The 11,924-nt window shown below is 43.7% G+C and overlaps 1 protein-coding gene across 1 annotated transcript; it reads left to right on the top strand.

Annotated features, from left to right (window-relative positions):
- The first annotated feature begins 771 nt into the window (after positions 1-771).
- Positions 772-11,382, top strand: CIROZ (ciliated left-right organizer protein containing ZP-N domains). Its single transcript, XM_073655451.1, has 8 exons — positions 772-930; positions 1,561-1,704; positions 1,790-1,828; positions 3,079-3,213; positions 3,671-3,755; positions 4,053-4,249; positions 4,355-4,478; positions 9,746-11,382. The coding sequence occupies exons 1-8, from the start codon at positions 772-774 to the stop codon at positions 11,380-11,382; spliced, it is 2,520 nt and encodes an 839-aa protein (XP_073511552.1).
- Positions 11,383-11,924: the final 542 nt, after the last annotated feature.

Raw genomic sequence — 11,924 nt, forward strand, 5'->3', positions numbered from 1 at the left:
CATAGTTATCCTCCGTCTCTGCACAGTGATCCTCCGTCTCTGCACAGTTATCCTCCGTCTCTGCAGTTATTCTCCGTCTCTGCATAGTTATCCTCCGTCTCTGCATAGTGATCCTCCGTCTCTGCACAGTGATCCTCCGTCTCTGCACAGTGATCCTCCGTCTCTGCATAGTGATCCTCCGTCTCTGCAGAACATCCAATGAAAACGAAATAGCTTTCTGCTCTAAAGTGCACAATGGATCACTAGGCAGAGAACTGTCTGCCAAAAGAGTAACTGAGCATGTGAGTCCACCGACACTCAGCTTAATAGGGGGACTTGCTCATTGCTATATACTTCGAGGCACCATACTATGTAAGAAAATGTGTCAACTCTTTATTAGATCTTTTAATTAAAAGAGTAATTTCCAAAAAATCTAATTATCCTTTAACCATAGGATAGGGAATAACTTGCTTATTGTTGGGGGTCTGATCGTTGGGACCTCCAGTGATCTCAAGATTGGCTTCTGCGATGGAGTAGAGGTGCATGTGCTCGCCCTCCGCTCAATTTATTGGTTATGGCACTGACATAATCAGAGCGCTGTACTCGGCAGTCCTGCTGAATACATGCTCAGCCTCTGCTCTATTGTGGACGGGGCTGCAGAGCCCCCCAAACTCGGCATCTCTGGGAGTCTCAACGGTTGGACCGTCGGTGATCAGCAAGTTATTCCCTATCCTATATATAGTGAATAATTTAATTGCAAATAAGTGAATATAATGGTAAATTCCCGGCGCAATGCTTCATACCTGTCATCTGTCCTTTGTCGCAGTAAATCTCAGCTCATTAGATCGATCAAATCGTCTGATCTCCCGCTGCCGCTACGCCTTGGATATGGATTCTAATGGAAACTTTATCTTCAGGGTCCATTACTCCGCCTGCAATGTCCAGACACAGGTGGGCGAAAATGTCAATTTAGGAAAAAAAAAATCTATTAATAAATTTCTTTTTTTGTTATATAGATGCCCATCCGGGGGGCAGACACTGCCAGCACAGGACCCTGGTACAGGGACAGTATTAGGGGTCACCTACTCCTTAAGTGCTGTTCCTAGAGAAATGCATTGGTTCTGATATTAAAGAGGCAGGTGACCCCTTTACGTACTGGGTCCCTTTGCAGCTGCCACTATACTCATCCGTTAATAGGGTTATTGCATTTTAGAAATGGTCGCAAGAAGGTCTTAAAAGAGAGAAAAAAAAACATGTTCACCTACGGGACCCCCTCCTCTCCTCTGCACTGCTGGCCGTGGCCCCTGACAGCGTCCTCGCTTCCTCTTTCAACGGGGGGGATATCCCATGACATCAGCGGCCATTGATTGGCAGCGGTCTTGATTTTCCGTTCGAACCCCCAAAAAAAAAAGAGAGCGAGGAGACAGTTTCTTCTTGCTCGGATGGAAAGTCCAGGCCAACAATGGCCGTCAGCTTCCTTACTACGTCCTCTATAATCCTATTTTTTTTAAGTGGAGAGGATCTGCTGTCCGGAAATAATTGGTGTCCGTCTCCGATCTGTTCTGATGTTTGTACGTCCAGAACGGGTTCCACGTTTTGGAAATTCACATGGTGAGGAAGTCGTCGAGAGGAAACGGCCGGAGCGATCGCTACCGCATGAGATGCCCTGCAGTGACCGCAGCCATGGGCAGAGAGACAGTGCGATGTGACCCCAACTATATCCAGGTACCCGCTCCCGAGGGGGATGTGATATTATACCCTGCGGCTCCTAATATTGGCTATCCTCACATCCTCTACGTCTCTGCTGTAGGTGTCGCGGCCGATGCCCCTGGAAAATACTGATGAGCAGGTAAATCGCTCTTCTCAGCAGGTTCTCTGCATTTTTTTTTTAACTATCTGGACACTTTGTGATTATTGTGTATTCTCTGTGATATGTCCAGTGCAGGGCCTGCGTATGTCGCAGAAAACAGGAGACAATACCTGTGCCCGGCCTCACTTCCGGTGACATTGCACTAGGAATAACACAGCAGATCACTTCCGGTGACATTGCACTAGGAATAACACAGCAGATCACTTCCGGTGACATTGCACTAGGAATAACACAGCAGATCACTTCCGGTGACATTGCACTAGGAATAACACAGCAGATCACTTCCGGTGACATTGAACTAGGAATAACACAGCAGATCACTTCCGGTGACATTGCACTAGGAATAACACAGCAGATCACTTCCGGTGACATTGCACTAGGAATAACACAGCAGATCACTTCCGGTGACATTGCACTAGGAATAACACAGCAGATCACTTCCGGTGACATTGCACTAGGAATAACACAGCAGATCACTTCCGGTGACATTGCACTAGGAATAACACAGCAGATCACTTCCGGTGACATTGCACTAGGAATAACACAGCAGATCACTTCCGGTGACATTGCACTAGGAATAACACAGCAGATCACTTCCGGTGACATTGCACTAGGAATAACACAGCAGATCACTTCCGGTGACATTGCACTAGGAATAACACAGCAGATCACTTCCGGTGACATTGCACTAGGAATAACACAGCAGATCACTTCCGGTGACATTGCACTAGGAATAACACAGCAGATCACTTCCGGTGACATTGAACTAGGAATAACACAGCAGATCACTTCCGGTGACATTGCACTAGGAATAACACAGCAGATCACTTCCGGTGACATTGAACTAGGAATAACACAGCAGATCACTTCCGGTGACATTGCACTAGGAATAACACAGCAGATCACTTCCGGTGACATTGCACACAGCAGATCAGGTTCCTTTACTTCGCTCGTTGTACATATGTAAATCAACCTTCAAAATACCGTATACAGCGCACTGCTCCTGAGCTAGTAATACTGCCTGACGGACCGTGCACAACAGAGATGACCTGTATTATCATTGCAGGGTCCATGGCTGTAGTTATAGCTGCCATTGGAAAAAAGCAACATTGTATAAGGCTGTTGCAATACCACTTGTGGCCATTAGGCGGCGATGTTGGGGACATATAATTCATGCAGAATACTTTGCTTCCAGTCTAATTCTCTTATGTTGGGCTCTCCTATTTCAGGACTGGTTTTTACTATTTCGAGGGGAGATTGAGGTCTCTGTGGGGGACGCGAGTTTGATTGGTGTGGAAATAGAGATGAATAAATCCCATGTAACGGTAAAAGGACTGCGAGACCTGCTGCTGAGCTCTAGAGAGGTAATTTACAGGTTATTTCTAACTTCACTCAATATGACAGAAGCCTCATTGATAACAATGGAGGCCAGCAGAATAGTGAGTGCAGCTCTGGAGTATAATACAGGATGTAACTCAGGATCAGTAATGTAATGTATGTACACAGTGACTGCACCAGCAGAATAGTGAGTGCAGCTCTGGAGTATAATACAGGATGTAACTCAGGATCAGTAATGTAATGTATATACACAGTGACTGCACCAGCAGAATAGTGAGTGCTGCTCTGGAGTATAATACAGGATGTAACTCAGGATCAGTAATGTAATATATGTACACAGTGACTGCACCAGCAGAATAGTGAGTACAGCTCTGGAGTATAATACAGGATGTAACTCAGTCCATTTCTGCTTGGCGTTAAAATGACTGTGTTTCTCGTTGTTTAACCATTTACTTAAGTGTTATGATGAATGGTGTTTTCTAGTTCTTGGACAGACGGACAGAGCTTCTTCCCCTATGGATTGGACATGCGCTTTATGTTTATTCACTGGAAGCTTCCTGCCCTTTGGGTAAGTGGTGACATTGGGAAATGTATCAAACTAATACCAGATTCCACCTCTTCGTTTTCCGAGTATTTTTGGGAGACAGTATCAATCTGATAGTTTACTCCCTTTTTAGTTTGTGTTGCTTTCTTTTTGTATGTGTGATGAAAACGTAAAAAAACCCCAAAACCATATTGACTGTTTTATTAGCTGTTTCATCGAGGTTACCCCCTTTCCAAATAAAAGTGGCCTGGCCGTCAGCTTGTAGTGGCCGCTGCTGGGGAAATGTAGCATTACCTGCTCCCTATAACTTTCCTCCACAAGTGACGCGGGACCCCGGAGCAGAAATCGCACTTCACATCCCAAAGCAGCGCATGGGTTTAGTAAAAAGAGGATTACCCATGATAGAAACCCTGACACTGAAGAATATTGTGGCTTTACACCCTATTAACATCACCGTGACCGAGAACAAACACTTTGTGATGGTGAACGCCCCGGCTGGCAACATTCTCCGATCACAGGTGAGCTTTTACCATTTTCGTTACTGAACACTGCAGCTTTTAGGCATTAGGCGTCCATTTTTTCCCATAATATATATATTTATATTTTTTTATCCCGCTTTAAAGGATTGCACTACACGGGATAACAGACAGGGGATCCGGGATTTTTACAGTTTGGATCTAGTGCTGGAGTTTGCAGAAATTGCTCATCCGATGAACTGGACGCTAGAAAACTATTACGAGTGCACAGGTGAGAGGACACTGGAAAGAAGTAGATAAAGGGGTTGGCAACTTTTTTTTTTTTTTTTTGTAGGGTTTGCCAATTAAAAATAAAAAAAAGTAAGATAAAGTATTCAGTGTGCAATATGAAGGTCATATAACATGAACAGTCATGGGACTGATGCTGGGCTAGGGGACTGCTTGTTTTGTGGCTACGTTGACTGACTGTGTGGCTGGTGTTTCTTGCGTGGTGTCCGTCGTATATCGCCATGGTAGACCAATATCATTTAGCCCTTAAGGGTAATTACTTAGCAAAAAAAGAAAGGCAGCAGTCAGTGCCAGCCATGGTGCCAGTCTGTGTCCCGCACACCCCACTAGCTCAGCCCCAGCCACACTTACTTCTCCTAATAAACTTATGTACGCAGTCTGCACCTTGCCAGCCTGGTATCATACTCACCTGATCATCTTACAGCAAATCTGAGATCAGCATAATATAAGAGCAGAGACCCTGATGCCAGTGATGTGTCACTTACTGGGCTGTGTGTTCTTTTCAATAAGAATCACTATTTTATCAGCAGGAGATTATCATGAGAGCCACTGGACCCCTGTGCAATAACAATATTTGGGCGCTTTGCAGTCCAATGACTCATTATAATGCATAATTACACCTGATCTGGAGGTGGAAATGGGCCCAGTTACCTCTTAGGCCCCTGTGCGGCTGCCCAGGTTTACACCAATGGTATGTCCGCTCCTGACAAGAGCATTTTATAGATCTGCAGAAGAAAAAACTGATTCTATCTCAACTGCTGCAAACTAAGTGATACATCACTGGAATCAGGGTCTGCAGAAGAGAAAACTGATTCAGTCACAACTGCTGCAAACTAAGTGATACATCACTGGAATCAGGGTCTGCAGAAGAGAAAACTGATTCAGTCACAACTGCTGCAAACTAAGTGATACATCACTGGAATCAGGGTCTGCAGAAGAGAAAACTGATTCAGTCACAACTGCTGCAAACTAAGTGATACATCACTGGAATCAGGGTCTGCAGAAGAGAAAACTGATTCAGTCACAACTGCTGCAAACTAAGTGATACATCACTGGAATCAGGGTCTGCAGAAGAGAAAACTGATTCAGTCACAACTGCTGCAAACTAAGTGATACATCAGTGGAATCAGGGTCTGCAGAAGAGAAAACTGATTCAGTCACAACTGCTGCAAACTAAGTGATACATCAGTGGAATCAGGGTCTGCAGAAGAGAAAACTGATTCAGTCACAACTGCTGCAAACTAAGTGATACATCAGTGGAATCAGGGTCTGCAGAAGAGAAAACTGATTCAGTCACAACTGCTGCAAACTAAGTGATACATCAGTGGAATCAGGGTCTGCAGAAGAGAAAACTGATTCACTCACAACTGCTGCAAACTAAGTGATACATCACTGGAATCAGGGTCTGCAGAAGAGAAAACTGATTCAGTCACAACTGCTGCAAACTAAGTGATACATCAGTTGAATCAGGGTCTGCAGAAGAGAAAACTGATTCAGTCACAACTGCTGCAAACTAAGTGATACATCACTGGAATCAGGGTCTGCAGAAGAGAAAACTGATTCAGTCACAACTGCTGCAAACTAAGTGATACATCAGTGGAATCAGGGTCTGCAGAAGAGAAAACTGATTCAGTCACAACTGCTGCAAACTAAGTGATACATCAGTGGAATCAGGGTCTGCAGAAGAGAAAACTGATTCAGTCACAACTGCTGCAAACTAAGTGATACATCAGTGGAATCAGGGTCTGCAGAAGAGAAAACTGATTCAGTCACAACTGCTGCAAACTAAGTGATACATCAGTGGAATCAGGGTCTGCAGAAGAGAAAACTGATTCACTCACAACTGCTGCAAACTAAGTGATACATCACTGGAATCAGGGTCTGCAGAAGAGAAAACTGATTCAGTCACAACTGCTGCAAACTAAGTGATACATCAGTTGAATCAGGGTCTGCAGAAGAGAAAACTGATTCAGTCACAACTGCTGCAAACTAAGTGATACATCACTGGAATCAGGGTCTGCAGAACAGAAAACTGATTCAGTCACAACTGCTGCAAACTAAGTGATACATCACTGGAATCAGGGTCTGCAGAAGAGAAAACTGATTCAGTCACAACTGCTGCAAACTAAGTGATACATCAGTGGAATCAGGGTCTGCAGAAGAGAAAACTGATTCAGTCACAACTGCTGCAAACTAAGTGATACATCAGTGGAATCAGGGTCTGCAGAAGAGAAAACTGATTCAGTCACAACTGCTGCAAACTAAGTGATACATCACTGGAATCAGGGTCTGCAGAAGAGAAAACTGATTCAGTCACAACTGCTGCAAACTAAGTGATACATCACTGGAATCAGGGTCTGCAGAAGAGAAAACTGATTCAGTCACAACTGCTGCAAACTAAGTGATACATCACTGGAATCAGGGTCTGCAGAAGAGAAAACTGATTCAGTCACAACTGCTGCAAACTAAGTGATACATCACTGGAATCAGGGTCTGCAGAAGAGAAAACTGATTCTATCACAACTGCTGCAAACTAAGTGATACATCACTGGAATCAGGGTCTGCAGAAGAGAAAACTGATTCAGTCACAACTGCTGCAAACTAAGTGATACATCACTGGAATCAGGGTCTGCAGAAGAGAAAACTGATTCAGTCACAACTGCTGCAAACTAAGTGATACATCAGTGGAATCAGGGTCTGCAGAACAGAAAACTGATTCAGTCACAACTGCTGCAAACTAAGTGATACATCACTGGAATCAGGGTCTGCAGAACAGAAAACTGATTCAGTCACAACTGCTGCAAACTAAGTGATACATCACTGGAATCAGGGTCTGCAGAAGAGAAAACTGATTCAGTCACAACTGCTGCAAACTAAGTGATACATCACTGGAATCAGGGTCTGCAGAAGAGAAAACTGATTCAGTCACAACTGCTGCAAACTAAGTGATACATCAGTGGAATCAGGGTCTGCAGAAGAGAAAACTGATTCAGTCACAACTGCTGCAAACTAAGTGATACATCAGTGGAATCAGGGTCTGCAGAAGAGAAAACTGATTCAGTCACAACTGCTGCAAACTAAGTGATACATCACTGGAATCAGGGTCTGCAGAAGAGAAAACTGATTCAGTCACAACTGCTGCAAACTAAGTGATACATCACTGGAATCAGGGTCTGCAGAAGAGAAAACTGATTCAGTCACAACTGCTGCAAACTAAGTGATACATCAGTGGAATCAGGGTCTGCAGAAGAGAAAACTGATTCAGTCACAACTACTGCAAACTAAGTGATACATCACTGGAATCAGGGTCTGCAGAAGAGAAAACTGATTCAGTCACAACTGCTGCAAACTAAGTGATACATCACTGGAATCAGGGTCTGCAGAAGAGAAAACTGATTCTATCACAACTGCTGCAAACTAAGTGATACATCACTGGAATCAGGGTCTGCAGAAGAGAAAACTGATTCAGTCACAACTGCTGCAAACTAAGTGATACATCAGTGGAATCAGGGTCTGCAGAAGAGAAAACTGATTCAGTCACAACTGCTGCAAACTAAGTGACACATCAGTGGAATCAGGGTCTGCAGAAGAGAAAACTGATTCAGTCACAACTGCTGCAAACTAAGTGACACATCACTGGAATCAGGGTCTGCAGAAGAGAAAACTGATTCAGTCACAACTGCTGCAAACTAAGTGATACATCACTGGAATCAGGGTCTGCAGAAGAGAAAACTGATTCAGTCACAACTGCTGCAAACTAAGTGATACATCACTGGAATCAGGGTCTGCAGAAGAGAAAACTGATTCTATCACAACTGCTGCAAACTAAGTGATACATCACTGGAATCAGGGTCTGCAGAAGAGAAAACTGATTCAGTCACAACTGCTGCAAACTAAGTGATACATCACTGGAATCAGGGTCTGCAGAAGAGAAAACTGATTCAGTCACAACTGCTGCAAACTAAGTGATACATCAGTGGAATCAGGGTCTGCAGAAGAGAAAACTGATTCTATCACAAATACTGCAAACTAAGTGATACATCACTGGAATCAGGGTCTCTGCCCCTACACCACGTCATCATTTTATTCATCAGTGAAACGTAACCTTGCGGAAAACACACCCAGATACCTTTTTCAAGTACTGGAAACAACAATTTGATGATATAGATATCCCTGAGAAGATTAGAACGGGTTGGAGGGATATTCAGGAAACATATTATAAAGGAGTCGTGGAGAGAAATCATGTATGGTGCTATATACGCCTTTAATCTACCAAAAAAATACCCACTTTCTAATAGACTATTTGCAGGTCCCAAGTGCCAATATCCACACTCTGACCTCCTACACGGCCTTGGGTCCTGTCCTGCGTCGGTTCCTATTGGGACCTGGTGATTAACACCCCATGGGGACCTGGATATGTCCTTTCTCCGTGTCTACCCCCGCTGCATGTTTGGACTAACATAAACAACCCTAACAAATTAATAGGGAATCCCCCCAAACTACTACATACCTGGCTTATATTGGCGAAAAAAACAGCTGTTAAAACATTGGCTAGATCCCAATATCCCCCCCATTACGGAACTAATAGCACAAATGAAGCATTATATGGCGGTAGAACAACAAGACGCCCTATGTAATAAAGAGAAGCGAGCAGCAAATACCTTCTAAAATGGAAACAGTTTATTATAAATTGCTGCTCAATAGAGGACAAAAGGAAAATGGTAGAAGCCTTTACATCTACAGCATGGTATATACTAGAAGATCTCGAAAATAACTTAGGTCCACTCCGTTTAACTTAAAATGAAGAAGAGAATGGTGAGGAGAACAATCAATGGGCCGGCACTTCTGGCATAGATATAAATGCATTAATTATCCATGATGGCTTCAATGAGATATAAGACATACTGTCAACTAATTCATTTTGTTGTTTGTTATATCTGTTATAGTAATTAAATATGTGAATGGAGTTGTTATAGACCCAGCGCGCGTAGGGGAGCTCTTACCTCCCTATCTATCAGATTAGATGTATTTTATGTATTTGTGTCTTGACAAATCAAATAAAAATGATGTTGAAAAAAAAAGAAAGAAAAGTTACATTTTTGCACATTTTTTAGCTCCTGCAATGATGCAGTTTATGCCAATAAGTAGTCCAAATATATTAATAAGTGTGAACCATTTACACAGTCAAAACATTAATGTGTGTCAATAATAAGTGTCTAATAAAAGAATTCATGAATTCTATAATTCTAGTGCTGACGTCAGACGCAGACCAGCAAGAAACCGGCTCTAAAAACGAAGAAAAAGCAGAATCATCTGCAAATAACACAACGACCGGCAGAGTAACAGAAGGAAACTATGCAATTCAGTCAAATGAAGAATATCCATTATCATCAGGTGCGGATCTGAGCAGATATGATATTACTTCTGCAATAAAGAAAGAAACAGAACTTGCTTTTAATGACGGATCCGGAGAAGACTTGAACACCAGTGGGTCCGGAAATGACCAAGAAAAAAGTTCTGATCAGATCAGTGCAACTCAATTGGCTGAATTAGGAAACATAACGTTAAATCGCGCTCATGGATCCAGGACTTTGGTGACCAAACAACCAGGTATCCCGGAATATCTCCAAGACAAACGCAGCGAGATCTCTAACGTTCCTCATTCCAACTCAACTGTGACTGACGAGTCAAAAAATGTAAGATTATCAACGAATGTGACTACTACATCGGAAACTACAACCTGTTCCTTTGAAATTGGAAAGAAATATAAGACATCTAATATGGAATCTTCAGAGGAGGCGAGGCGGACAGTGGTCACAGATGTGGTCGGGAATGGAGGATCGGAGGCATCTTCAGAGGAGGCGAGGCGGACAGTGGTCACAGATGTGATCGGGAATGGAGGATCGGAGGCATCTTCAGAGGAGGCGAGGCGGACGACAGTGGTCACAGATGTGGTCGGGAATGGAGGATCGGAGGCATCTTCAGAGGAGGCGAGGCGGACAGTGGTCACAGATGTGATCGGGAATGGAGGATCGGAGGCATCTTCAGAGGAGGCGAGGCGGACAGTGGTCACAGATGTGATCGGGAATGGAGGATCGGAGGCATCTTCAGAGGAGGCGAGGCGGACAGTGGTCACAGATGTGATCGGGAATGGAGGATTGGAGGCATCTTCAGAGGAGGCGAGGCGGACAGTGGTCACAGATGTGATCGGGAATGGAGGATCGGAGGCATCTTCAGAAGAGGCGAGGCGGACAGTGGTCACAGATGTGATCGGGAATGGAGGATCGGAGGCATCTTCAGAGGAGGCGAGGTGGACAGTGGTCCATTCTATGGTCACAGATATGATCGGGAATGGAGGATCGGAGGCATCTTCAGAGGAGGCGAGGCGGACAGTGGTCACAGATGTGATCGGGAATGGAGGATCGGAGGCATCTTCAGCTGTCGTTAAGCAGAAAAACTCCACAAAACCAAGGAATTCTCAACAAACTTCTAGTAACCAAATTCCTTCTTCGGAAAAAAGGCCAAAAGATGATGCCGACCTGTGGGAGGCGCTCATTGGAGACGCACTCGTGGAACTTTTAGACGAGACGACAAGAGATGGGTTTGTATCACCTATGTACAGACATCGTGCATCGAGAAGAACAGACACAGGGGCTTTAGAGAAAACTAAAAAAGAAAAAGTTCTGCAGAAGACGATGGATGAAACTTCTGGCTCATCAGTAAGGAGATCACCAAGAGATCTACAGCACACGGCCGAGGACGGCGTCCTCTCCAGAAGCCATATAGACTGGCGGATATACAGCAGTCCTCACGAGGACCTGTTAGATAATACGATAAGTGACATAGAGACGATCAGGTCTGCAGAGCAACTCATAGTGGAGGAGTGAGAGGACTTATATTGCAAGTGTCCTTGTCGTACATGCGCTGTCCGCTTTGTAAATGGTTGTTATTTTTGTTTTTGTGGACAGACGGTCCACCCCAAAAAAATAAAATTAAAAAAAATAAGATGTCCTGTTTTGGTCCGTTTTGCAGACAGAACTCTCCTCCTCAAGTGAAGGCGTCTGTGCAATCACGGATTGGATCTGTATGGGGTCTGTTTTTTCATGGACCAGTTTCTAGGAGAAGTTTGTACCCAGATAACAACCGGGTGGTACAAAAGGGATAGACAAAATGCAAACACATAGAAAAAAAATGACCATCACCCAGATTAAAAAAAACAAATGGTCCGTTTTTTTTTGTGGACACAAAATGAACAGGTATGAATAAAGCCTTATCGATACACCGTTATTTCTGGTAATAAAAAGAAAAAGTATATTTTCTGTATTTTTATCAAACAGTTTGAGGGACATTGTATGGTTAATGGGAAAAAAAAAAACAAAAACAATACACATCTGAATTTTATTTGATCCCACCTTGCTGCGGCACTAAA

This window comes from Phyllobates terribilis, unplaced genomic scaffold (assembly GCF_046119375.1).
Source record: "Phyllobates terribilis strain yellow unplaced genomic scaffold, ASM4611937v1 Scaffold_12__6_contigs__length_324123572, whole genome shotgun sequence".
NCBI classification, from domain to species: domain Eukaryota; kingdom Metazoa; phylum Chordata; class Amphibia; order Anura; family Dendrobatidae; genus Phyllobates; species Phyllobates terribilis.